The 25,201-nt window shown below is 48.5% G+C and overlaps 1 protein-coding gene across 1 annotated transcript in view; it reads left to right on the top strand.

Annotated features, from left to right (window-relative positions):
- XYLT1 (xylosyltransferase 1) overlaps positions 1–25,201 on the top strand; it is a 304,358-nt gene that overhangs the window by 216,299 nt on the left and 62,858 nt on the right. The window contains 2 exon segments of the mRNA NM_001008718.1: positions 12,852–13,024; positions 14,016–14,218. Of these exon segments, the coding sequence (NP_001008718.1) occupies positions 12,852–13,024; positions 14,016–14,218 (376 nt within the window).

Below are 25,201 nucleotides of genomic sequence, written 5' to 3'. Positions count from 1 at the left end.
AGATTAAGGGGCTGAAATTTTCATTCCCAGCAAGTTCTCAGATATTGCTGATGCTGCTGATCAAAGACCAGATGTCGAGAACTTCCCTTCTAGAGCAGTGCTTCCTAGTGGAGAATGACTTTTGTCCCTTCTCCCAGGAGATATTTGTCTGTGAATGGAGGTATTCGGGGAGGGTGCTGCTGGCATCTAGTAGGTAGACCTCAGAGATGCGCCTAAACATCCTACAATGCACTGAACAGCCCTTACCTCCCACAGCAAATGATCTGGCCTCAAGTATCAACTGCGCCAAGGTTGAGAAAGCCCTTGGTTGTCCACTGGGAGCCCGAGTGGAGTTAGGAATGCTGAGGTTCTTGCCAGGCAAAGTCTAGACATGGAACATGGTCTTCGCAGTCAGATCCACTTGAACCTTCATCTCTTCTGCACATCCTGGCTCTGTGACCTTGGGCAAGTTTCTTATTCTCTCTGACCCCAGGACAATTATCCGTGAATGGGGATAATTTCCATGTGCAGCATTTCTATGAGATGTAAAAAGCCTATGAAAGAACCTCATGAATGTTAAGTGCTCAACAAATTGTAGTGAAACTCAAAAGGATCGTGTTTCTCAGCAGACTCATGGCTCCCTCTTCCTGGCATGAAGATGGGTTCTCAGAGAGCCTTCCCTGGAAAACACCTGACAAAGCCCCACACATGGTTTCCTGAAGCTGGGAAAGCCAACAGAGTAGGAAGGACCCCAGAGTCCTCCCATGTCGTGTGGGGCTGCTTAGGCATCATTCTGTACCTGGCTTTCACTTTCCCTCGTTTGTTTAACAAACTCGGCACGTCCCAGGTGGGAAGCAAGCTTGTGGAGTCTAATTAATATTCCTCAGGCTTCCTTCACACCTCTCCCATCTTGACGACTTTGCCATATCCACATTCCACCTGCCCTATTATTCTCATAACGTTTTCATTGCAAGAGACTCACTTTCATTTTTACTTAAGTCAATTTTATTTTCAGAGTCATTTTGCATCACTGCCGTAAGTGGAAATCTTGCTATCACTTGCCATAAAGAGGCAGCAGCTGTGCAAATGAATGCAGCGTTATTCAATGCTAGCCAGTACTCCTGTTGCCCGCCAAAGATGCCAGTCCTGTGGGCATATCCCTCCTTGTTGCAAAAGGAAGTTGAGTAAGTGAGCATTGGCGTGGACCTGAGGCTTCCTTGGTGGGCTAATCAGACGGCGAGGTGAAACCTGGAAAGGGCATCATCGTCCCACCCTGACACTCAGTGCCATTGTATGTCCTGCCCCTTGGGGGATTCTGACCCCGGCTCTGACATCTTCTAGGTTAGGTCCCGGATGCCACTTATCAGACCTGTAAATAATTAACAAGTTTCGGGGCAGAAACTTGCAGTGGGGGGAGAGCTCCAGAGTCCCACCACATGGGCTCAATGGCTGGCTCTTCCACTGTCAGGGTCCATAAACTTACTTTGCCTGGGTTATACCTATAGTCCTCATAGCATCCCTCAGAGGGAATCCCTGTTTGGCAGATGAGGAAGCTGAGGCACAAAGTGGCCAGTTGACCTGCAAGGAAATGGTAGGTTCAGGATACAGCCCCAGGCTGAGTTCGCTGCATGGGATGGCAGAGTGAAGAAGTGTAGGATGGGTTCCTCAAAAATAAATAATCATAGAGTTACCATATGATCCAGCAGTTCCACTTCCGGGGACATACCCAAAGGAATGGAAGGCAGATCTCTCAAAGAGATATATAAATACCCCTGTCCATGGCAGCATTATTCACAAGAGCCAAAAGGTGGAAGCAACTCAACTACCCACCTGCAGATGAGTAGATAAACAAAAATGTAGTCTCCATTTATAATGGAATCTTACTCAACTTCAGAATGAAAGGAAATCCTGCCACATGCTCCAATACATGTGAACCCTGAAAACATGATGCTAAGTGGAAGAAACCAGTCACAAAAGATCAGCTATCCTCCAAGTCCACGTATATGAAATCTCTAGAGTGATCACATTCATAGAAGCAGAATGAACTGCGGTTGCCCAGGGGTTGGGGGGGAGGGGAAAGGGAATGGGAGTTGTGGTTTAATGACCAGGATTCCTGTTATGCAAGATGGAAAGTTCTGGCAATTGATAACGATGACGCACAGCAGTGAGGACGTGCTTCCCACTACTGAGCTGTGCACTTAATAGTGGGTAAGATGGTAAATGTTATGCGCGTTTTGACACAGTTTTATACAAAAAGCAGTGCAAGATGATCAGAGGGCCTGTGGGAGACTCAAAGAACCAGGTGAGCATTCTCCTCACTCCTTGGTAGGGGCCCCCAAGCTGCCCTAAAGCCTTGAGGAAAAGTGGGGACCCAGCCCTCCGCCAGTTCACTAGAGGAGTAGAGATGGTCACACACAGCAGCTCAGGCCTACATCACCCACTTGGGCCTGCTGGGCCCCAGACATGGGCAAAGCTGTCAGACTCAATCCATCAGTCAGAAATCACTCATTCACTGAGGCCTCCTCCCTGATCTCTGCTCTGTGCCAGGCCAGGGCGGAAGGGTGGTGATGACATCCCAGAAAACATGAAACCTGCCCTTGGCCCGTGGGGAACTGCCAGCTCTCTGACATTCTAGCTGACGTGGAGTCTACACAGTGTTGTATCACGCAACCACAAGAGAGGAGGGAGTCCTGCCACGTGTGACAGCACAGACGGACCTTGAGGGCGTTACACTAAGTGGGATAAGCCAGATAGAGAAAGACAAATCCTGCATGGTCTCACTTGTATGTGGAATCTAAAAACCAAAACAAAAGAAACAAAAAACAGGAGAAAAGCAAAGAGTCAAACTCCTAGAAACAGAGTAATAAAGAGGCTGCTGGGGTCTGGGGGATGGGAGCAGTAGGGAGCGGTGGGTAAAAGGGTGCAAACTACCGGTTATAAGATGAATAAGTTATAAGGGGCTAATGTAAAACACGGTGGCTGTAGTTGATAGCACCAGATTGTGTAATTGAAATTTGCTGAGAGTAGACCTTAAATGTTCACACACACATACACACGCAGAAGATAAATATGGGAGGTGATGGATGTGCTAATTAACTAGATGGATGGGTGATTCTTTCACAGGGTATATCAAGTCTCTACAATGTACACTTAAAGTATCTCAAAATATTATACGTCAGTTATACCTGACATTGAAGGGAAATGAGGAGAGAAAGGGGAAGTGAAGAAAAGAGGGGGAAGGGAGGTGGGACGTCAGGGAAGCCAACCCAACTTTTGGAGGACAACTTTCTATGCGGTGATGCTGACTCTATAAGGTTGGAATCCCAGACCATGGAAATTTCGTCTCCCTCCTCTGATAGAATAACACCCAGGTGTTGGAGCCCAGCAGACCTGAGTGTTTTTCTTTGTTCTGGCACCCTACAGAGGAAGTAGCTTCTCATCGCTCATTCAGTATTCCCTTGGCCTCAGAATCCTTCATGATAAAACGGGGATTACAGTCTTGGTATCTGCTTCCATAGACTTTGGGAATATCAAATAATGAAACTGTGAATGGATAGTGCTTAGGACATAGTAGGTGCTCAGTTGACCTAGACATCATCACTGTTCTATAAGGGTCAAGAGGGATCAAGGAAGGGACATGACTCATTAGGGGTCCCACAGCTAGATCAGAGCAGAAGCAGGACTTGAACCTAGACTTGTTGCCTTTTGTGCACTTGCCACCACACTGTGCCACCTTTTTAAGCCCACTGACAACGGGACTTCTTTCTGGGCACTGGGCATCTCCAAAGTTCCTTTTTTTTAAAAAAAGAAGGGGAGGAGCAGAGGGAGAGGGACAAATAGACTCTCGTTGAGTGAGAAGCCCAACATGGAGCTCGATCCCAGGACCCTGAGATCATGACCTGAGCCAAAGGCAGATGCTTAACCAACTGAGCCACCCAGATACGGCCTCCTCCCACTAAGTTCCAATCACCCAAATCCTGCATTGAAATTTCCCACTGGAGAAAAATCTCTTCCACCCAAAACTGACAAAGAACCTAGAACGTGTCCAGGTTTCTCCTCCCCATGACGTGAATCCTGCCACTGTGCAGTGTGCCTGCTGCCAGTGTGAAGCTGTGTCTCATGCACAATCCACAGTCATGAATCACCGCACAAGTCAGCAGGGTCAGGGATGGATTGCTCATCCCTCTTTAGGGCTTTTTTGTACATTTTCTTATCCTATTTTGGTAAGAACACTTAACATGAGATCTAGCCTCTCAACACATCTTCAAGCACACAGTTCTGTTGGCTAAAGGTATGGTGTACAGCAGGTCTCTGGAGCTTATTGGTCTTGCTTGCCTGAAACTTTACACCCATTATTAGTACCCCCGCCCCGCCACCAACAACCTCTGGCAGCCAACATCCCACTCTTTGATTCTATGCAGGTGACTACTTCAGACACCTCATAGGAGGGGAATTGTGCAATATTTATCTTTCCATGAAGGGCTTATTTCACTTAATGTCATGTCCTCAACATTTCATCCTGATGGGAATATGAGATGGTGGGGTCACTCCAGAAAACAGTATGGAGTCTCCTCCAAAAATTAAAAATAGAACTACCATACGATCATCTCACTTGATAGAAGAAGAACTGATGACCAGAAAGGAACTGTGTCCTCCCGAAGTCCCCACTGGGAAGAGCGAGAGCTGGGCACCAGTGCTGAACCACAGCCTGAGGCTTCCCAGGCAATGGGAAGCTGGGTGCCCTGGCAGCTCAGAGACTCCTGACCTAAGCCCCATGTGTGCACAACCCTGTCTCCACTCATCTCCCTTCCCAACCCAACCAACCCTCTTAATTGGAACCAACTGAGAAAGCTGCTCCCCTTGCCGCAGGTAGAAGAGGCCCCTTTAGAGTATAAATAGAATTGAGGGCTTTGTTGGTGTAATAACTTTCCAGCCAAGTGGCTTATTCGAATTTGGTTTTTATTGGTGGGTTGGGTTGAGTTTGGGATACTTTTTTTAACAGTGTCCTAGATTTTGTGATTCTTTTCACTATTTTTTTAATCGAAATATAGTTGACATAAAATGTATTAATTTCAAGTGTACAGTATAATGATAGTTGTATACACTGCAAAAGGTGCGTTGCCATAAGTAGTTCCTGCCTGCCATGTTTGTTGTTAATTGTGATCTGAGGCACAGGCGATAGAAGAGAACTCCAGTTGTGGATGTTTACTTGCAAGCAGTGTGTACACAGCCTTGGGAGCCTAAGCAGCCTGGGGGTTAAACCAAGAGCTGGACCCATCGGCTAAACCAAGCTTGCTACTGATCATTGTGGATGAACAGCCCAGTCGAAATGATGACGCAAACCCTGGTGATGAGCACACACTATTGTTTATGGAGCATTTACTGCGTGCCGGGCACTGTGCTCAGTACTGGACATGAGAGTCCCTGTGGCGCAGATTCTATGATTGCAACACACCCACGTTACAGATGGGAAGACTGAGGCTTGGAGAGCTTGTGTAACTTGTCCAATGTCTGCCTGACCAGAGGCAACGCTCTTAAGCCCTGTACCATGTTTTCTCCTCCCAGATGATACTCCTTCAAGGTCATTACCAGCATCACGTCATTTGTACAGCACGTTGACTTGCAAAGTAGCTCCATCTTCACCCTCTCTTTGGAGCCTAAGGGTCACATAGTCCTTATCTGACCAGCCTGAGAAATAGAGTTTGGGCAACAGGCCGAACACAGCACCGTTAGTAACTGGCAAGGCTCTCCGTGATTGACTCTGGTTGGCCTTCACACCCGCATCGAAAAAATATACTTGATATTCTCCCCCACAAACCTGGCTTTTTAACATTTGTCTGAAGTCAGCTTCTCCCGCTGTCCCTAATCACTCCGATTCTTCCACTTATTTTCTGTTTTGTGCCACAGGAATCTGATTACATTGTGAAATTCATAGGGTTTTTTTTTTGGAGCTGGGCAGTATTTGGGTTTCCACCCGTGAAGGCACACAGAGCTCTCACTGCATGTCATTGTTATCTCTCCTGAAGCTGAAAGTCAACTGACATGATGCTTCTCGAAGCAGATTTTCCTCTTTTTGTAATGGCGACAGTTTATCGAGCATCATGACGATGATAGGGCTCTGGCGTCACAGATTTGCTTTACTCCCAGCACAGCCACCTCCCAAGTGGGACTTGTCTGAGCTTTCAGCTTCTTTAGTCATCTAATAGGAGGATAGTAGCTCTTTTCATAGGGGTTTGGAGAGAAGTACAAAAATAATCATATACAGAAATTGCTTCACACGTAGCAGCACTCAATAAACAGTTGGTGTGAGGATTATCAATAAGCGTCTCCTTTGTTATGTTTCATTACAAAAGTAATCCATTTTACTAAATTCAGATAATGCAGACAAATATAAATAAGGAAGGAAAACTGTCATGCCACCGTATGAACCTCTGTTAATATTTAGAAGCATTTTATAAGTTGTTAGGGATTACATATTAGGACCTCTCTTTTTTTTTAAGATTTTATTTATTTATTTTTTTTAATTTTTTTTTTATTTATTTATGATAGTTACAGAGAGAGAGAGAGAGGCAGAGACACAGGCAGAGGGAGAAGCAGGCTCCATGCACCGGGAGCCCGATGTGGGATTCGATCCCGGGTCTCCAGGATCGCGCCCTGGGCCAAAGGCAGGCGCCAAACCGCTGCGCCACCCAGGGATCCCAGATTTTATTTATTTATTTGACAGAGCAAGAGAGAGCACAAGCAGGGGGAGTGGGAGAAGGAGAAGCAGGCTCCCTCTATTCCAAGTGGGGCTCTATTCCAGGACCCCAGGATCATGACCTGAGCCAAAGGCAGACACTTAACCACCTGAGCCACCCAGGTGCCCCAGGACTTTTTTTAGTTACTGGCAGTGATCTGTATCAATATGTATTAATAAGAAAGACCTTTCAGGTCAATTCTTTTGGACCATTATAAACACTACTGAAGTCAAGGTCCCAGGACCTTTGTATATGCTATGCCAGCTGCCTGGAATCCTCCTAATCCCTGAAAATGGCATGGCTCCCGCCCTCGTTTTATTCAGAGCTTACTCAAGTATCCCCACATCAGCCTTCCCTGGCCACCAGAAACAAACCCCTTCCCGTAATATGCCTTTGTTCTCTTTTCCATAGCCTTTATCACTATCTGCAACTGTATTTGCTATTTGCTTATTTTATTGGCTCTCTGCCTGCAAGACTAAGCAGCATTCAGCAAAGGACTCTGTTGCATGCACTAATATGACAAGAACTGTGCCTGGCACATTCAAGACACCAAATGAATGAATAAATGAACGAATATAGCATTCTGTAAATAGAGGCTTGCATACTTGCCGCCTTCTCTTAGGATAGATTCTTGGGGGTGGAGTTACCAGGTCAAGGGCCATACATATTTAAAATTGTAATTCTTGTCATCACATGACTGCTGGCAGAGTTGTGGCCCTTTCCACCCCTGCCAGCAGCATTAGGAGAAAGTGTTTGCCTAGTTCCTGCTCATGCTGCCAGTCTCGCCACAGTCCACTGAAGACCCACTCCTCGTTTAGGAGGCTTTTCAAGACCACAGCCCCAGCAGTGGTGGCCAGGGTGTGGAGGGGGCCACTGTAAGAGGCATCTCCACCCTGTCTGTGGTGTGGCTTCTTGTCATCTCCAACTCCCCATGCCTGTGTCAGACCAGCTTGCCTGAAAGGTCATTACAGGAGCCAAGGGCATGCAACAAAAATAGGAAGCTGGTTATTGGCAGCAGACAAAGGGCATCCTATGAACCTCAACCCTTTAGAACGGCACCCCCACCCTGCCACCGTGTGGGGACAAAACTCACTCATTCCCTCTCTTGTTCAGTAAAATGCATTTGAGGTCCTACTGCGTGCCAGAATGGGAATCAGTTATGGTTGTGTTTCTGGAGCCAGCCTGATCGTCCTAACACTTTGGGGGTGGGGAGGTTCTGGGTTGGCTCCATCACTTGGCTCACAAGAAGGCAGAGTCACTAGTTGAGGGGGCCGCAGGAAAGGCCTGGAGACATTTTTGCCTCTGAGATTGTGGGGGAATTTTGGCCTTTGCTTTTAGGGATGGTTGGGGCTTTTGTTTGCCTTTGCTTTTAAGGATGGCTGTCATGTTTTGAGGTTGAGTGGATCCAGCTTTTTCACTGTGGCTCCTCTCTTTCCTCTGTCTCTTCCTGTCTCTGCATATGTATCTGATTATATGCATTTGTCTTTATTTATACCTGTGTATGTCTTTGTCTTTCGTCGTGTTTCTGTGTAGGACTCTCTATATGGTTTTCTCTCCATAGGTGGGAGTAAGGAGGAGGCCCTTCTGCCTGCAGGTCTCCCTCTGTTTTTGTCTCAATGTGAGCGTGGTCTGTCTCTCTCTATTTCTCTCTCCTCTCCCCTCTCTCTCTCTCTCTCTCTGCCCCTCATCCTCCTCTCCCCCTCTGCATGAGTCTCCTTTCTTCAGATATTTTGGTTCTTCTTCCCTAACCCCTATCCCCAAAATAGCTGTACTCCACAAGAACTCTGGATTTTTGTTCTCTTCTCTTTGCTACTCCCCAGACCAGCTGTCTGACCCAGGGACGGCTTTCATTCTGGAGGTTCTGTTGCTGGAGTGATCACGCTTAATTTCCTGGTGCTCAGCTCCTTTTCTCCAGAAGGAAAGCATCCACGTCTGTGTCTGTCTGTAAATCTGCTCTTCTCTCTAAAACCCTAAAGAAAGTTACAAAAGGGACACCTGGGTAGCTCAGTGGTTAAGGGTCTACCTTCGGCTCAGGTCGTGATCTCATGGTCCTGGGATGGAGCCCCTCATCAGGCTCCCTGCTCAGCTGAGAGTCCGCTTCTCTCTCTCCCTCTTGGTCTCTCTCAAATAAATAAAATCTTTTTTTAAAAAAAGTTATAAAACGCTTTCTTCAATGTCAGTGCATAAGTCCCACTAAACACTAGCATACAGTCTTCATGCCAACCTTTCTCATCTTCCTGCTCTCTGATTTGGTGGAGGGCAGGTGGAAATAGCAGGATTGGTTTTAGGCTTCCACTCCTTGCTTCTATCCTCACTCACTGTGTGACCCTGGGGAAACATGCTGACCTCTCTGAGCCTCAGAGCCTGATAGTGCATTCCTCCCAAAGCCAAATAACACCTCCCACCCCCACCCAGCAGCACTGGTGGTGTATAGCAGGCCCTTGAGTGACATCAGCTCCTCTGGACCAGAGCAGCTACTCCTCTCCAGAATGGATTCCTTCCTTCCTTCCGTCCTTCCGTCCTTCCTTCATACATTCATTCAACAACCTGGCAACAGACATCCATGGCTAGAGAGCACGGGATGATCCCAAAAGCCCCATAAGCCTCAGTCACTAAGAACTCCAGATCATTGTTACCCAGAGGTCTCAGGGCAGGGATGAGCAGTATTATCTGAGGGCCAGCAGGAGCCCCTACAGAGTTAACTTCCTACTAAATACAGTGTCGTAGGGCACGTCTAGGCCTTTGAAAAGTCACCCAGTGAAGTCCAGGTGCACAAATACTCGTTGTTTTTAAACATTTCTCCCTTTGTTTGATAAAGAGTCTCCAAGGGAGGTGAAGAGAGGCCGCAGCCAGCATGCTGAAGATCAGTATGCTGCCTTTGGGCTGCAGTCATGGGAAGGAGAATATAAGCTTTTCTTCTACCTTATTATCTTTTTACTTTAGATTCTCACATTCCTGTCTATTCATAATCCATTTGTGAAATCAGGCTCACATCCTACATGTCTCTGAACTCCAGGCTTTGTCCAGGGCTGGCATGTGGGAGGTTTTAAGGATGCTAGATGGGGGTGAGTGGGTGGATGGATGGGTGAGTAGATGGATGCATAGATGAATGGATAGATAGTTGCATGAGTATTTAAAGGGACTTGATACCCCCAGGCGTGCCTCTTTCATATAATCACCAGGAAAAGCCCACTGTATTTGTGATTGGTTTGGAGAGAAAATTAAAGGGTAGTTAGGATAACTCTCTCTTGTTGCTACCCAGTCTGTCTTCAACCAGAGTCAAGATGGTAATTATCCCCAGGATTGCAGCTACTGATTGAACAGCCAAGGAGCCTAAGACTCTAGGATCCATCATGAGCACTTAAAGAGATGGGCTCAGGATCTTTGGGCTAAACTTTCTGAGATCTCTGTCTCTATAGGCAGATTGCTCACTCCTCCTCCACCTTCCAAGGGCAACCTGAACACACTTCTGTCCTAAAACAATTGACCTTTGTCTTCTGTTTTCCCCAGCTGGCTGACAGCTCCTCAAATGCAAGATTTTTTTTTCTCCAAATTTTATTTCTCTAGTACCTAGCACAGTACTTGGCCTGTACTATAGGCTAAGTTAATATTGCATGGATTGATGAGTTGATAAATGGTTGGAAGAGTGGGGGCATGGATGATTTGCTTTGAGGATGATGAGTAAGCAGATGGATGGATGGTTTTAAAGGTGATGAGTGGTTGGTTGGATGGATGGATGAATGGATGGTTGGTGTTCTGGATGATAAGCTGGTGAGTGCTGTGCTGGATGGGTAGCTGAGTGGTTTGCTGGATGGGTGGTTGGATTCCAATGGGTGGGTGATTGGATTTGGATGGACGGATGAATGAAAAGATGTGATTTTATTGGCCACATAGACCCAGCCTCCCACATCATATAGGAACCCTCCCTGCAGTTCCCATGATAGTCCTCCAAATGCATGCCTACCTACCTACAATGGCTAATTTACAGGGTATTTCATTCACAGGCAGAATTGTTACAAACTTTTCCAAAGTCTAGGTACGCTAATGTAATATATATTAGTGTTTAAGGGCATCAGCTCTGGAAATGGACCTGGGTTTGAATCACAGCTGGACCAATTAAAGCAGTGTGACCTTGAACAGACAAATTCCTTGGCTTCTCTAAGCTGTGTTTTCCTCATTAGCAAAATGGGGATAATAACACTATCCTGCAGGGTTGTTGAGAGGATTGAGTGAAGTGATGGATCGCAAGGGCTGGTCAGTGCTCAGTAAAATGTATTGTTATTGTTATGAAACCAAAATGCACCCCTCCTATAACTTTTATTTCATCAAGAACCAGATGTGTGCCAGGTAATGTTATAGCCTTGTATGTTCGATGACAAACAAGACTGAAATAGTGCCTCATCTCTTGGAGTTGCTCTTCTAGTGGGATGTTTAAACAATGAAAAGTAAACAGATATACAATTTCAGATGATGATAAATGTTTTGCAAAAAATCGAGATAGGATGAGGTAGTAGAGAGGTGGGGACAGGTGGCATTTGTTGAGCTGTGAACTAATGACAAGAAGAATACAGCCATGCAAAGATCTAGGGAGGGGGTGTTCCGGGCAGCAGGAATAGCTGAAGGCAGAAATGAGCTTGCTCAAGGAAAAGAAAGAAGGCCAGGTGGCTTGATAGATAGTAGGGCAATCCAGGTGCAGAGGTCTTCAGGAGGCAGATCACGCATGCTCTGGAGGCTGCACCATGTGATTTGGACATGAGCTCATGTTAGTTTCATCCTGTCCTCTGGAACAGCCTAGAAGGAGCCTTGTTCATTTGGCAGCTGTTCAGCTTTCCAGTGACAGCGACAGGCTCCGGATCTCCTGACCTCCAGACTAACCACTCCCACATCTCTGTTTCCCAACAGAGAAGGATATTGACATCCTGGGACACTTGCAGCTACCTCCTGACAACATTCTGAGTCTCATAAACCTAGAATGCAGAAGAAGTTAGGTTTGATCCAAAGGGAATCAGGCTGAAGAGAGACAGGAGATCTCCAGTCAAGATTGTATTGAATTCAGCCAATAAACCATGTGCGCCCTTGAAACTCCACCCCTGGAGTGTTTGAAAGGATCTGGCCTTTCAAAGAAAAGTGAGAGATGATGGTAGCTGACCTCCAGCCGGGCTGATGGAGTAACTCTCCAGGTGCCATTAGGATCCCATCACTCAGCAATGCTTCCTCTGTGTTGGCTTTCCTCTCAAGCAGTCTTTCTCCATGTGGGGATAAAAGGGTTCTTAGATCTTCCAGTTTCACGTGTGCCAAAAAGGGAACCTCTCTAATCCGGTTGTTCCAACAAAAATCTAGAATTCTGTCTTCTGGGCTCATTAGCTTGGGTGGGTCACACGTCCACCCCTGAACCACACAGAATGTTGCCAGGGCGATGCAGCATTCTGACTGGCCAGCCCTGAAGCTCTGTGACCTTCCCTGTCACTGATAATGGAGGGAGACCCTCCCCATCCATAGGACCGAGGATGAAGGAGGGGGATGATGCCTCTCAAAATGCTGGGTGATAACTGTTTTCATTATGCCAGATGAGTAAGCTCAAGTGATCTTCTGTACAACATCGTGCTTCGAATCAACAATATTCTACTGTAAACTTAAAAACTTGAGAGGCTATGTATCATCTTATCTGTCCTTTCCACAATGTTTACCCAAAAAGGGATGCTATTAGGAGGAGAAGGGAGAGTGGATTCTGGGAAGGCAAAACCAGCTCTTATATCTTATGTTTCCCAGCTCAGAATTAACTGCTCCTGCCGCCACAGTTCATTTCAGAGATCTCTCTCTTACACCTTGCATTTCCTCCTGCCTTGCTTGAGGGTTTAATACCTGTACTTATGTCTCCATCAGTTTTTTAAAGCTCCTTGGGGGTGGGAACCATGCCTTTAAGCACCTCAGGGTCCCCGACAGTTGTACTAGGACACATGTAAGGGTCCAGGACGAGCTTGGTTAAGTTGGATTAGGTTTCCGGGCCCGAAGTGATGACTGTGCCCTTCAGATAGAGAAACCTCTGATCCTTACCCCCACCCCCCTACCTCCCACCCCCACCCAAGAACCTCTGATCCTCACCCCACCTCTCTGGTCTCTCGGGTTTTTCCCCAGGCAAAGCCAACAAGAACGTTCAATGGGATGAAGATTCTGTAGAATATATGCTGGCCAACCCCGTCAGAATCGCCTTCGTCCTGGTGGTCCACGGCCGCGCCTCCCGGCAGCTACAGCGCATGTTCAAGGCCATTTACCACAAAGACCACTTCTACTACATCCACGTGGACAAGGTGAGGACCCCCACACACACACCACCAGTCACCCTTTGTTGATTTTTTCTGTGGGTCTGTCTGCCTTTCTCTAAGCTGACATCCCTTTCAGGCAAGGCTTCTAGGCTGATCAGCGGCCTCTCCCTGGAGCATTCGGTCTAGGATGGGGAGAGAGAGAGAGAGAGAGAGAGAGTGAGTTCGTGCACGCACGCATTTGTGTGTTGGTTTTAAAACTCCTAGCTGTGACTTTAGACTCTCTCTATATAAACACCGCTTTCCTTTCTGCTCCCTTGGCCAGGGCAGTGGCAGCCACTTGGTGAGGATGGCTAACCCAGGGGTGGGCACACGTTTCCCATAAAGGGCCAGACGGTAAATATTTTAGGCCCTGAAGGTATATGCCTTGTGCCACAGTGACTCAGCTCTGCCATTGTAGGGTGAACACAGCCCTGAGAAATACACAAGTGAGCAATGTGTGTTCCAGTAAAACTATTCACACAACCCTGCAGCAGGCCTACTGACACCTGAGCTGTCTTGCCCAGAGGTCTCTGTCCCTATGCTGACCTGACAGGATTATGTCTTTGGTCAAGAAGGCAAAAGGGGAAGCTTGCTCGTGGCAGGCCTGTGAGAGGGTGATAGAGAAAATCCCACCCCTCAAAACACCCACCGGGTTTTAGACCCAGTCATACTTCTTAGCTTATCATCCTGGGACCACATGCATCAGTCTTGTATGAAAAATGCAGAGTCCCTGGCACCAGCCTGCACCCAGCAAACCATTAGCTGTGAGGTGGGGCCGGGGAATGTGCATTCCAAAGAACTAAAGTGATTTTTTAAAAATAATACGGTTTCAAATGGCGATGTAGAAAGTCAGCCCAGGCCTGAACCAGTTACTTGGCCAAGTCGGCTATATTCGACAGCCCCGTCAACTAGACGGGGAGGGCTGAAGAGGGGACGAGGGGCATGTCTGCGTGTGTCCTGTGCTGCTGAATGTCACTTTTTTCTCTCCCGGGCAAAGCGCTCTAATTACCTGCATCGGCAAGTGCTCCAGTTCGCCAGACAATATGGCAATGTTCGTGTCACCCCATGGAGGATGGCCACCATCTGGGGGGGCGCCAGCCTCCTGTCCACATACCTGCAGAGCATGCGAGACCTCCTGGAGATGACCGATTGGCCATGGGACTTCTTCATCAACCTCAGCGCAGCCGACTACCCCATCAGGTAAGGCGGCCTGTGGGCCCCGGCCGGCCCACTCCGAGCTCCTGCTCCCTCTGGCTTTCCTTAGCCATAGCTGCAAAGCCAGAAGCAGAGGCGTCTTGCCACCTGTCTGGAGAGGCATTGTGCCTCCTGAGACCCTGTGGAGGCCTGATGCATAAAGTCTTCCAGTATGGGATCCACAATGGGTCTGAGTATGCAGTTTTCCCAGCTCTGTTCATGGGTATGCAGAAGAAACCAAAAGACCCCTGCCCATGTGGAGCTTCCATTCAAGTGGGGCGGCGGGGAGGGTACAGAGAACAAACAAAATACGTAAAATGGCAAAGCGGTAAAGCAGTGGGTGTGAGACCCATGTGGATGTTAGATGAGGTGTGATCGCTTCAGTGGGAAAGCAGCAAAGCTGAACAAAGCGGCGAAGAGAGTTGTAATTTTAAGGAGAGTGGCTGGGGAAGAAGTCCCTCCAGAGAAGAACACAAGGAGGAGAAGGAAGAAAGCTTCTCCGACTGGGAAAGCTGTCTAGGCAGAGGGAGCCGTGGGTCCTGGTGGTGGGAATGCACCTGCTGTGCTGGAGGCACGAGGGGGCTCAGTGTGGCCAGAGTAGAGGATGTGACAGGTCAGAGAAGAATCCTGGGGTGAGGTCATGCTGCTAGAATCTGGGAGCCACTGGCATGTTTGACTTGAGGCAAGACGACATCCGACTTTAGGTGTTTGGAAAGGGAGCAGAGTGAGGAGGAAGGGAGGCCCATCCTGATAGCCTGGGAAGAGTCACAGACACCCATGTGTGGGCTGTGTGAGGCCCTCGGGATGTGTGTGTGTGTGTGTGTGTGTGTGTGTGTGTTTGCTCCCTCTCAACTTTAAACTGGCCAGAATTTTAAAATTGGGAAGTTTCACAGGAAACTATAAAATGTGGAGCTGCTCTCTGGCATCTGTCCAGTGTGCACCTGCGGGCGGGGCTGTCAGCCACAACTGGGTGGAGCTGGTGGGAGGAGGCGGCCAGCAGCCTGGAGCGCTCAGCAACTCAGACGCCACCAGGAGGGTCTGTCCCGCGGCACAAACATTGATCTGCTCTTGAAAATAGGCCGTAAGCGAAGGAAACCCCTCTAAAGATCTTATAAGGAGTGGGGGAAAAAGGCAAGAAAATGAACTCTATTTCCTGCCAGAAGGCAACTCATTGCTTGACTGTGTCTTCCATCCTGATTTATTGGTGAGGGTAAAAGGAGAAGAGGATGGGGAGCGAAGGGCGGGGCCTTCCTTCCTCTGAACCACAGGAGGGCAGTGGGTGGGGTCAGCACTCCCACAAGAGCCAGATGAAGAAGACCTCTTTAAAGAAAAAATAACTTCTTTTTTTAATCAGGGCAGTTTTCAAGCAGACAGCAGGGTCCTCACGAGAGTATAGTGAACCCCGTACACTTGACGTGGCTGCAGCTCCAATCTGGTTATGGCCAGTACCAGTGTATCTCCACCCTCACCCTCTTCCCCACTGTAACACTTCCAAGACATTGTGTCATGTCTGTAAGAACTTTAGTATGCATCCCGATAAGATACGTTCTCTCTTCTAAGCTAACATCCATATCCTAAAATACTGTCATTCTTGGTGTCATCAAATACTGAGGCCCCACATCCCCAGGAGTTTGGGTGTTGGATCAGGAACTAGATAAGAGATAGGCATGGAAGGACATTCTCTGGTTTATTTGTTTTTTTGTTTTTAAAGATTTAGTTTATTTATTCATGAGAGACACAGAGAGAGGCAGAGACACAGGCAGAGGGAGAAGCAGGCTCCATGCAGGGAGCCCAATGTGGGTCCTGGAGGGAACCTGGGGAAGGTGCAGTCTTTGGTCAGGCGAGGCAAGGTCCACCTGGCACCCTTGAACCTAGGAAAGATGACGGTCATTAGAAAGATAGCTGTTTTTCTTTTGTTCAGAGGATAGCGAGGGTAAGCAGATTATGAAACATGGCTGGCAGATTTTTACTTATTTGCTTATTCATTTGTTCAGGTGCCCATTCCACAAACATGTGTTAAGCAACCCCTATGCTAGGCACTGCCTGGGCATTTAGTGAGCAAAAGCACCCCTGGCCCTCCCTGGTGGAGCATATCCCCTAGTTGGGAAAATAGAATTAAAGGTATCACGCAAGGTGTGAAAGAGCTAGACCGTGAGGGAGTGAGGGGACAGGGTCAGGTGGTCAGTAAAGCCTCTGAATGCACAGTTTTGGCTTGAAAGTGGAAGGCTAAAACCAGGTTCTCAGGCAAATGAGAAAAAGTTCATTCTAGACCAGGATTTCCCCTCCGGGGCACTACTGACATACTGGGCTGGATGACTCTTTGGTGTGGGGACCATCCCGTGCATGGCAGGACATTTAGCAGCAGCCCCTGGGCTCTGTCCACTAAATCCCCCAGCCCCCTACTCACTTGGGGCAACCACAGATGTCCCCAGATGTTGCCCAGTGTCCCCAAGGGGCAAAATCGCTTCTGGTTGAGAACACTTCCTGAGAGAGAGAGAAAACGGTCTGGACGAGACATAGGTCAGAGACGAACTTGCTGCTTTTGGGAAATTTCAAAGTGGATGGAGCAGAATGAGCAAAAAAATGAGGAGAGGCGAGTGTGTAGGGAAGAACAGGGCCGGGGTGAGTTTAGACGGGCTCCCTCTGTCTTCCAAGAAAGGACTGATTTCACAGATTTCCCCGAACGCTGAGCATAGCAACTAACGAGCCCTCAAAGCCAACCTGTTTTACCCAAGGTCATGTAAGTAATACGTGGTGGAGGGGACACGAGAACCAATTCTGTCTCGTTCCAAGGTCGGTGTCCTCTCTGCTTGAGGTTGGCCCTCGGGGGCGTCATCCAGGCCTGGAGTGGCAAGATGGCCCAGGCACCATAGAGAACACAGCCAGGAACAGTACCCCCCTCTAGCTGGGCAGGGTGGTGGTTGTACCTCCTGGCAGGAGGGAAGATCCTTGCAGGTAGGAAGGTCACTCGTGGTCCTGAGTCTGATCATTCCTCCTCTAGACCTCCAGTGGAGACCCCACAGGTCACCTCAGCCTGGGTCAAGTAGTGGCACCTGGCCAGAGACCTCTTGAGGTCTGGCGGGCATTCCTGTGCCCATGGCCCTCCCCAGGAGACTCACACCAGCTCTCAGGGCTGCCCCTAGGGGCCCTGTGTTCATGTGTCGCCACCCTGGATGCCTGACTGGTTCAGCTGAGCCCTTCTGCGTCCGGGAGGGTGGGTGCTGAGCGGCCCAGCAGGTGGCCTAGGTTCGAGTCCCAGTCCTGCCATTTCACTAGCCCTGTGACCGTCTGCAAGGAAATTCGGGCTTTGTGAAACCAGGATACGGTCGTAGGACCTAGCAGAGCACTGAGCACGTACAAAGTGCTCCGTAGACGTCACCTGTTCCTTCCCGAGCTGTATCCAAGGCTGAGGCCCCTGTATTTCCGGGGGGCCCGGAGATCCTTTCTTGACACCACGTGCCAGACCTTTTTTGGGTTTCAGAGATGAGAGTCATGGAATTTTTAGCATTTTGAGCTGAAGTGCTCCAGATCTCTCTGTGCAGAAGAGGCGCAGCCTTGGATACAGCTCAGGAAGGAACCGTCAGCCTGTCTTTCCCTCCCTCTGCCCCCACTGCTGTCATTTCCATGCTCTCCCGGTTCTTGTGCCCCCTCCACTCCGCCAGCCTCGTGGCCGGAGGCACTTTATGCATCAAGCACTGCTGGTTCCTCTTGCTTTTGTTTCTGTGAAGTTGCCCCACGCAAAAACATATGAATTTTGCAGATGAATGGTTTTATCCTGGGCAGCTCTGATAGGCTTTCACTTCCCATCTGCCGCTCCATCTGTAGCTTCCAAAACCACTACTTCTCCTGTCCCAGGGAGGATGAGCAAACTTCGGAGCCTGCTCAAAGGGGCAGGAGTGCCTAAGTCAGAAGTTTCTAAGAAGCTCTGAAAACGCAGGGGATTTCCAAGGGCGGAGCCCACCCAATGTGGCTGCTCTGAGCTGTTCTATGATTGGACATCACCTCCCAGTGTCACCTTGCCCAGCTCTGACTGGGGGACCAGACTCTTTCCCTCTTAAGTCTTAAAGACTCACTGATCTTTACTGGCCACCAGCCTTGTGTAGGACCTGGATGCAGACAGCCTGGTTGCAGATGCTGAGCCACCTCCCCAGCCATGGGTGCACGGTGCTTTCACTTTCTGTATCTCAGTTTGTCCACCTAAGAAAGGGACACGATGTTTAGTACCTATTTCATGAACATTAGGAAGGGTCAATGAAATAGTGTATATCAAGCACTTAGCACAGTGCCTGACATGCAGAAAGTACTGGATAAGTACAAGCTGTTACTATTGGTGGAATCGCATGGGCTTCAACTGAGTTCCTCTCTTTTCTCCCTTTCCTCGTGGAAGTACTAGCAAACTATTACTTGGACTCACATCTCTCTTAAAAGTGGGAAAAGCAAAATTAGACTATGAAGACTGAATGTCTCAAGAAAAACAGGATAGAACCAACTTGCTTGGGAATGTGGAGCGTGGTTCTATACTTGGACTATGCAAGCTCCGTGTGTTTAAGAAATCCAGACCTTCCTGCTCCACTGTGACTTGATGCCCTGGCCCACGTAGGCTCTGGTTGGAATCGGTTATGCATTCAGTGCATGGATGAAAATTGATATTTTCAAACACTGAGACCCTGGTGCATCTTGAGTCATCAAAGAACATGATGGTTCTGTTGAGTATATTCTACTTACTAAGGCAGGAAGCTGCACTAGCTGACTTTGGTTAGATGGACTGCAAAAAAGGACAAAACCAAGGCATTTCGCACTGTTGGTGTGGTTTGGGCTCATAGTCACAGACACCACACTGGCTGTCCTTCACTAGGCCCTGTGTCTTAGGGCAATTCAGATGCAACAGGAAGGAAGTGTGTGTCCACAGCCCCTACAGGGCTCGTTTTCTGTCTGTCTGGTGTATAAGTACATGTGTGTGTGCATACGTGTGCATGCATGTGTGTGGAAGGGGAAACAGTGTTGAAATTTTTCAAGCTAAATCTGGGATCTGCTAATCCTCCCTCTTGGGGAATCCACTGCAGTAAAGTCTAACCCAGCAGGGCCCACTCTGTGGACACTGAAATTACACCTGTCCATAGACCTAAACTGCTGCCCTAAGATACTAGCCGAGCCCCCAGCCCAGGAGCATAAGAGCTGCTCTGCGATGCCTCAGGAGGAAACACCAGCTCGTAAAGACAGGAAACAGGTGTCGGGGCTTCTCTACTGTTCAAAAGACCAGTGTTTACATAGCACTGATGGAGCAAAACTCACATCCAGCTCCAGCAGACAAATTACCGCACACCTACCATGGGTTAGGTCCTCTGCTGGGGACTTTTACATATATGTTGTCTTAATCCTCATCCCTCAAACCCTAACTTCTGGATAAGGAAATTTAAGAAGGTTAGTATAAAACCAGAACTTCTGGTAAGTTTTGCAGGAAGTCGGGCCCTTGGTAATACTTAGCACAAATCCTACTCAGCCTAGGATTTGAAGTTAAATTAATGGGTACTGATGCCCAGGCATCTCTGTACAGTTGCTTCCTTACTTTTCAGCCCTTGGGTCTGCCCAGTGATTCCTGAGTGGATCTAAGAATTCCTGTTGGTAACCGCAAATCATAACCCCAGCAAGTGCAAATACGGCGCTTGGTAGCCCCTGGCATAATTCTAAGTGCTTGACGTAGTCCTGATAGCACTTTTATGAAGTACACGATCTTGTTATTCCCCTTTTCTCAGATGCAAACTCCAAGGCACAGGGATGTTAAGAAATTTGACTACAAGGCTACAGCCAGTCAGTGAGAGAACCGGGAGGTTTATTGTTGTTTTGTTTTGTTTTTTTAATTGAGACAGAATTTATCTGATGTAAAACTAACCATTTTTGAGTGTTCAGCCCCATGGCTGCAACTCTGTCCCCATTAAGAGACATGCTTCCGTCCCTGGCTCCTGGCAGCCGGCATTCTCTGTTTCTGTGAATTGGGCTAATCTGGGTACATCACACGAATGGGATCATATGGTACTTGGATTTTCGTGAGTGGCTTATTTCACATAAAATCATGCCGTCCAGGTTCATCCGTGTTGCAGCAGGTGTCAGAATTCCCTTCTTTTTCACGGCCTAGTAATATTCCACGGTGTGTGTATTTGTATCACATTTTGCTGATCCATTCATCTATCATTGATGGACACTTGGGTTGTTTCTACGTCTTTTCTATGGTCAGTAATGCTGCTCTGAACATGGGTGTAAAAATCTCTCTTCACCTCCCTGCTTTGAATTCTGGGGCAGGTGGGGGCAATACACCCAGAAGTAGAATGACTAGATCGTGTGGTAGTTCTATTTTTTTTTTTCTAAAGACTTTCCATACCACTTTCCACAGCAGCTGCACAAAGGTTTTACATCCCCACCAACTGTGCACAAGGGTTCCATTGTCTCTACACCCTTGCCAACACATCATTTCTCTGGTTTTGTGACAGTAGCCATTCCAATAGGTGTGAAGTGTTTCTTGTTCTCAAGGAGCATAAAATGCTGAAGCAGAGGCCCTGTAATCCTTGGAAGCTTTGAAGAGCTGGCCAAGCTCTCAGTAGAACCGGGAGGTTGGCTACAGGGAACTGTCTCCCTCCAGGATCATGGCTTTCAAATGACTCTCCTAGAACTTCTACCCAACCCGTATCCATCCCCCATCTCATTTCCCTCTCTATTCAATAGACCCACCTGCTTACCTGTTCACCAGTGGCCAGAAACCCACATGCAGTCTTCCTCGCCACTCCATCCGGGTCTGCGTAGTAATTTTACCCCTGCCATCTTTCTCGTGGGCATTCCTACCTGTGACCCCCTCTGTCTCCACCCAAGTCACACCCTCACTGCTCCTAGGACCTCAGAGTCTCCCAGGAGGGCAGAGGACGAAGGCTGAGCCAGACCCAGAAAGTGGGCTGGAGCCTCAAGGCCATTGAGCAAAGCAGCCACCGCCCCCCCTCTGGAAGTGCTCAAGCCATCACGCAGCTCACATATCCCATGCTTGTTGAACACAGGCTGAGCACCAGGCAGCGTGCTGGATATGAGGAGATGGAGCAGTGGGAGGGCCTCACTTGTTCACTGAGAGAATTTGCAATCTGTGGGAGAGATGGAGATCATGTAAGTTCAGGAATGACACAGTGTATGGGGTGCCTGGGTGGCTCAGTGGTTGAGCATCTGCCTTTGGCTCAGGTCCTGGGTTCAAGTCCCACATCAGGCTCCCCACAGGGAACCTGCCTCTCCTTCTGCCTATGTCTCTGCCTCTCTCTGTGTGTCGCTCATGAATGAATAAATAAAACTTAAAAAAATGCGAATGATAGGGTGTCATGATGCAGAGTAAGAAAGGGTCAGGGTGTGTTTAAGCCATGTCCTGAAATGGGGCCCACTATGGAATGATGGGAGTGGAGGTTATACCGAGGGGAACAGCATATTCGAGGTCACTGGGGCAGAGAAGAGCCAGCACAGTCCAGCAAGATAGAGAAGAACAGTAACAGAGTAGAGCCATGGAGGCGGCGGGGGGGGGAAGGAAGCAGAGTTCAGAGAGGCTCACAAGGAGACTTGCCAGGCCTGTGCCTGCCTGCCTTCTCCTGCCCACCTCCCTCTTCTCTCCATACCAGTATCCTCTGTCCTAGTTCCCTGGGACCAGCGAGAGAAATTCCCACCCACGGGGTGGCTTCCAGCCACCTCCATGACCTTACAGTTCTGGAGGCAGGAGGACTAAAATGAGGGCGTAGGCAGGGCTGTGCTCCCTCTGCAGCCTCCAGGGGAGAATCCTTCCTTGCGTCCTCTCACTTCACGTGGTTGGGGCCTCCCTTAGCGCTCCTTGCCTTGCAGATGCACCATGCAATTCTCTGCTACCATTCTCACTGGATCTGCCTGTCTGTCTGTCTGTCTCTTTCTTTCTCTCTCTCTCCCCACATGCCCTTATGAGGACACCAGTCATTGGGTTCAGGGCCCACCTGTATCCAATAGGACCTCCTTTTAACTAACTGCATCTACAAAGCCCCCCTCTTGCCAAATAATATCAGTTTCTGAGGCTCCAAGTGGATGGGAATTTGGGGAGCGGGGATGCCCTTCAGCCCAGGTGGACAGCCTCCCGTGGCCCCTTGCTGGGCCAAGCACAGCTGCCCTGGGTAAGTGGCAGGGGCTGTCCTCTCTGGCAGCATCTGGAGTGCACTCTGAAGGGTGCTTCTTGCACAGACTGTCCTCTTGTCCCCCCTGCAGTGGAACAGAACTGGCATTCTCCAGATCATTCATTCAGGAGTCATTTCCTGAGCACCTACCACATACTAGGCCCTGGGGGTACAACAGGCAGCCAGATGGACAGGGTCCCTGCCACAGCCAGGTTGGTTCTCAATGGGGGGAAATCAGTGGTCCACGTGGTTCTTGGACATTTTCCTCAAAATACCTTTAAAAAGTCAGGTCCTAGGGGATTTGGGTGGCTCAGTGGTTGAGTGTCTGCCTTTAGTTCAGGTTGTGATCCCAGGGTTCTGGGATCGGGTCCCACATTGGGCTCCCCACAGGGAGCCTGCTTCTCCCTCTGCCTGTGTCTCTGTCTCTCTCTGTGTGTCTCATGAATAAATAAATAAAATCTTTTTAAAAAAATCAGATTCTTTAGGGGCACCTGGGTGGTTCAGTCAGTTAAGCATCTGACTCTTGACCTCAGCTCAAATCTTGATCTCAGAGTCCTGAATTCAGACTCGGCATTGGGCTCCACACTGGGTCTGGAGCCTATTTAAAAATACATATATGTATATATCAGGTTCTTTAAAATATCCCAGCCCCACCAGTTGAATATAAATTCCTTGTGGAAGCAAAAATCTTGTGTATTTTGTAAAGCTCCCCAGGTGGTTGGACTACACAGTGAGAGTCGAAAACCACTGATCTAGGAGAGACACAGACGTAGCCTCTTAATTACAGTAATAAATAGGAAGGTAAATGTTATGCTGGAAAATACATTAGCCTCAGTACTTGGTGGGAAGTTCTGTTTGGGGGCCCAGCACCCAGGGCTTTGGGTGTGGCCATCTCTCCTGGTGGCCACTTTCTCAGCATCCGGTCACTTCTATTCTTTGGATGCTCAGAGAGGCACATCCTCGGAGACCCTCAAATCCTGGTGTGACACCATCCAGGGAAAGCTTCACCCAAATAACATGTGAGTCAGAAAGTGTGTACCTTCGTAGGCTGTTGTTCACAAGGAGACTGGAAAAACATGCCAGTAATTATGCTGTTAACAGTTTTGTTTGCATCTCATAGCAAAATAATCATTTCCTCAGCCCTGTTATTATTCAGCCTGGTGGAGCACACTCCTGCCTTTGCAGAAATGCAGTTGGCTTTCCTCTTGCCAGCTGTTCTGGGTCTCCTGAGCTATATCTTAGGTCAGACAGCTCTTCGGCCTCTCCAGGGGGTGAGCGCTGACCCAGAGCATCCCCTGGACAAACGGAGTGAGACCTGAGTTCTTGGAGTTCCCGTGGGACTTGGTGGAAAAGCTGTGAGGCTCTTTAGGGAGCCAAGAGTGGCCATATCGGTTTAGAACAGTCTTGGCTACTGCAGATAAGGAAGGACGTTCTTGGGAGGATATGAAAGTGGCAGGAAAAAGGCAAGAACGGTGTTGACTGTTTCACCCAAGGGATGCTGCTATTTAGCTCAAATGCGTTTCAGCCACGTTGCCTGCCTGCTTGCTGTTTTATTCTTTTTCCCATTCTTTTATTACTGAGGGGGAAAAAAAGAAAGAAAAAGAAAATTCAGAGTCCCAGGGGAATTGGTTTTATCTTGAGTCCTACGTTCTTTGGCCGGCAGACAGGAGAGGACTTTGGTTGCTCCTTCATTCATTCAACACGTGCTAAGATCCTTCTAGGTACCAAGTGATGATGTAGGCAGCACCGAGCAACAGAGCTCGATCTGGCGTTGGGTATGTTCTGTGACTAAGCCATCCACTGCAGAAGCCACTGGCCACAAGTGACTAGTAGGGGCTTGAAATGAAACCTAAAAAAAAAAAAAAAAAAAAGAAGTGAGGGGCTTGAGATGTGCCCTGTGTGGCTGAGGAAGTATATTTTAAATGTGATTTGGTTTTAATGTAAATGAAAACAAATAGCATATCCAGCAGCTCCGTCCAAGATGCCCAAAGTGGAAGAGTGAACCAAAGCAACCAAAAACTTCTTCCTCTGTGGACCTTCTATTTGTGTCACGGGACAGAAGCACTAGAGAGAACTGCCCTGTTCTTAAAATGAGAGTGGGTGCTCCCAGTTCAGAAACAAACGTGGCCTCTGTCCGCTGCCAGTCCAATGGTCTCGCCGGATCCCAGTCTGACGGTGCATTGGATTTTGCAACATATTTCCTTCCTAACTTTTCCCTCCCCAGAGCTCTGAGTTCTCCTTCTCTTTGGCAGCAGCTCTCTCTGTGTGTCTGGGGATGGGACATGTCCCACCCTGGGCATCCTCCCACCCCGTGCACAGAGCATGTTTGCTTCTCTGGAAAACAAAGCCTTCATTTATGTGGCTTGTCCACCAGTGGCCAAGAGCAGGGGTGGTGTGCATTCTGGGATGTTCCAGGTGCATCCAAGGGCATCCTGGGAATTTGGCTATGAGCCCAGGGTGGTCCACAGCATGGAGTCTCAAGGGCAATTTGGAGGAACAGCATGTCTTCTAAGGTCAAATAGAATAAGGGAGGGATGTTTCCTCTTCCTTTTTATTGATGATAGCAGAGGATTGGATGAGACAGGCCCGGGGACAGAGTTAAGATCCAGTCATTGGGGAGGGAGATGGAAACTTGTGGATTTTATTACTATATTTCGTTCCTCCTCCTTGCTGCCACTTGGGGTCATGGCCCAGCTTGGAGAGTGGTCAGTAGTGGACTCTCAAGGTGGATGCCTAGGGAAGGTCCTTGAAGATCCGACCGACCCCGGTAGCTAATCATATCAGCTAGCATGTCGTGAGTACATACCACCTGGGGGATCCCTGGCCAGTGCAT

The sequence above is a fragment of the Canis lupus genome, chromosome 6 (genome assembly GCF_011100685.1).
Source record: "Canis lupus familiaris isolate Mischka breed German Shepherd chromosome 6, alternate assembly UU_Cfam_GSD_1.0, whole genome shotgun sequence".
NCBI lineage: Eukaryota > Metazoa > Chordata > Mammalia > Carnivora > Canidae > Canis > Canis lupus.
The sequence above is the reverse complement of the archived record's forward strand: the minus strand, read 5'-3'. Positions and strand labels throughout refer to the sequence as shown.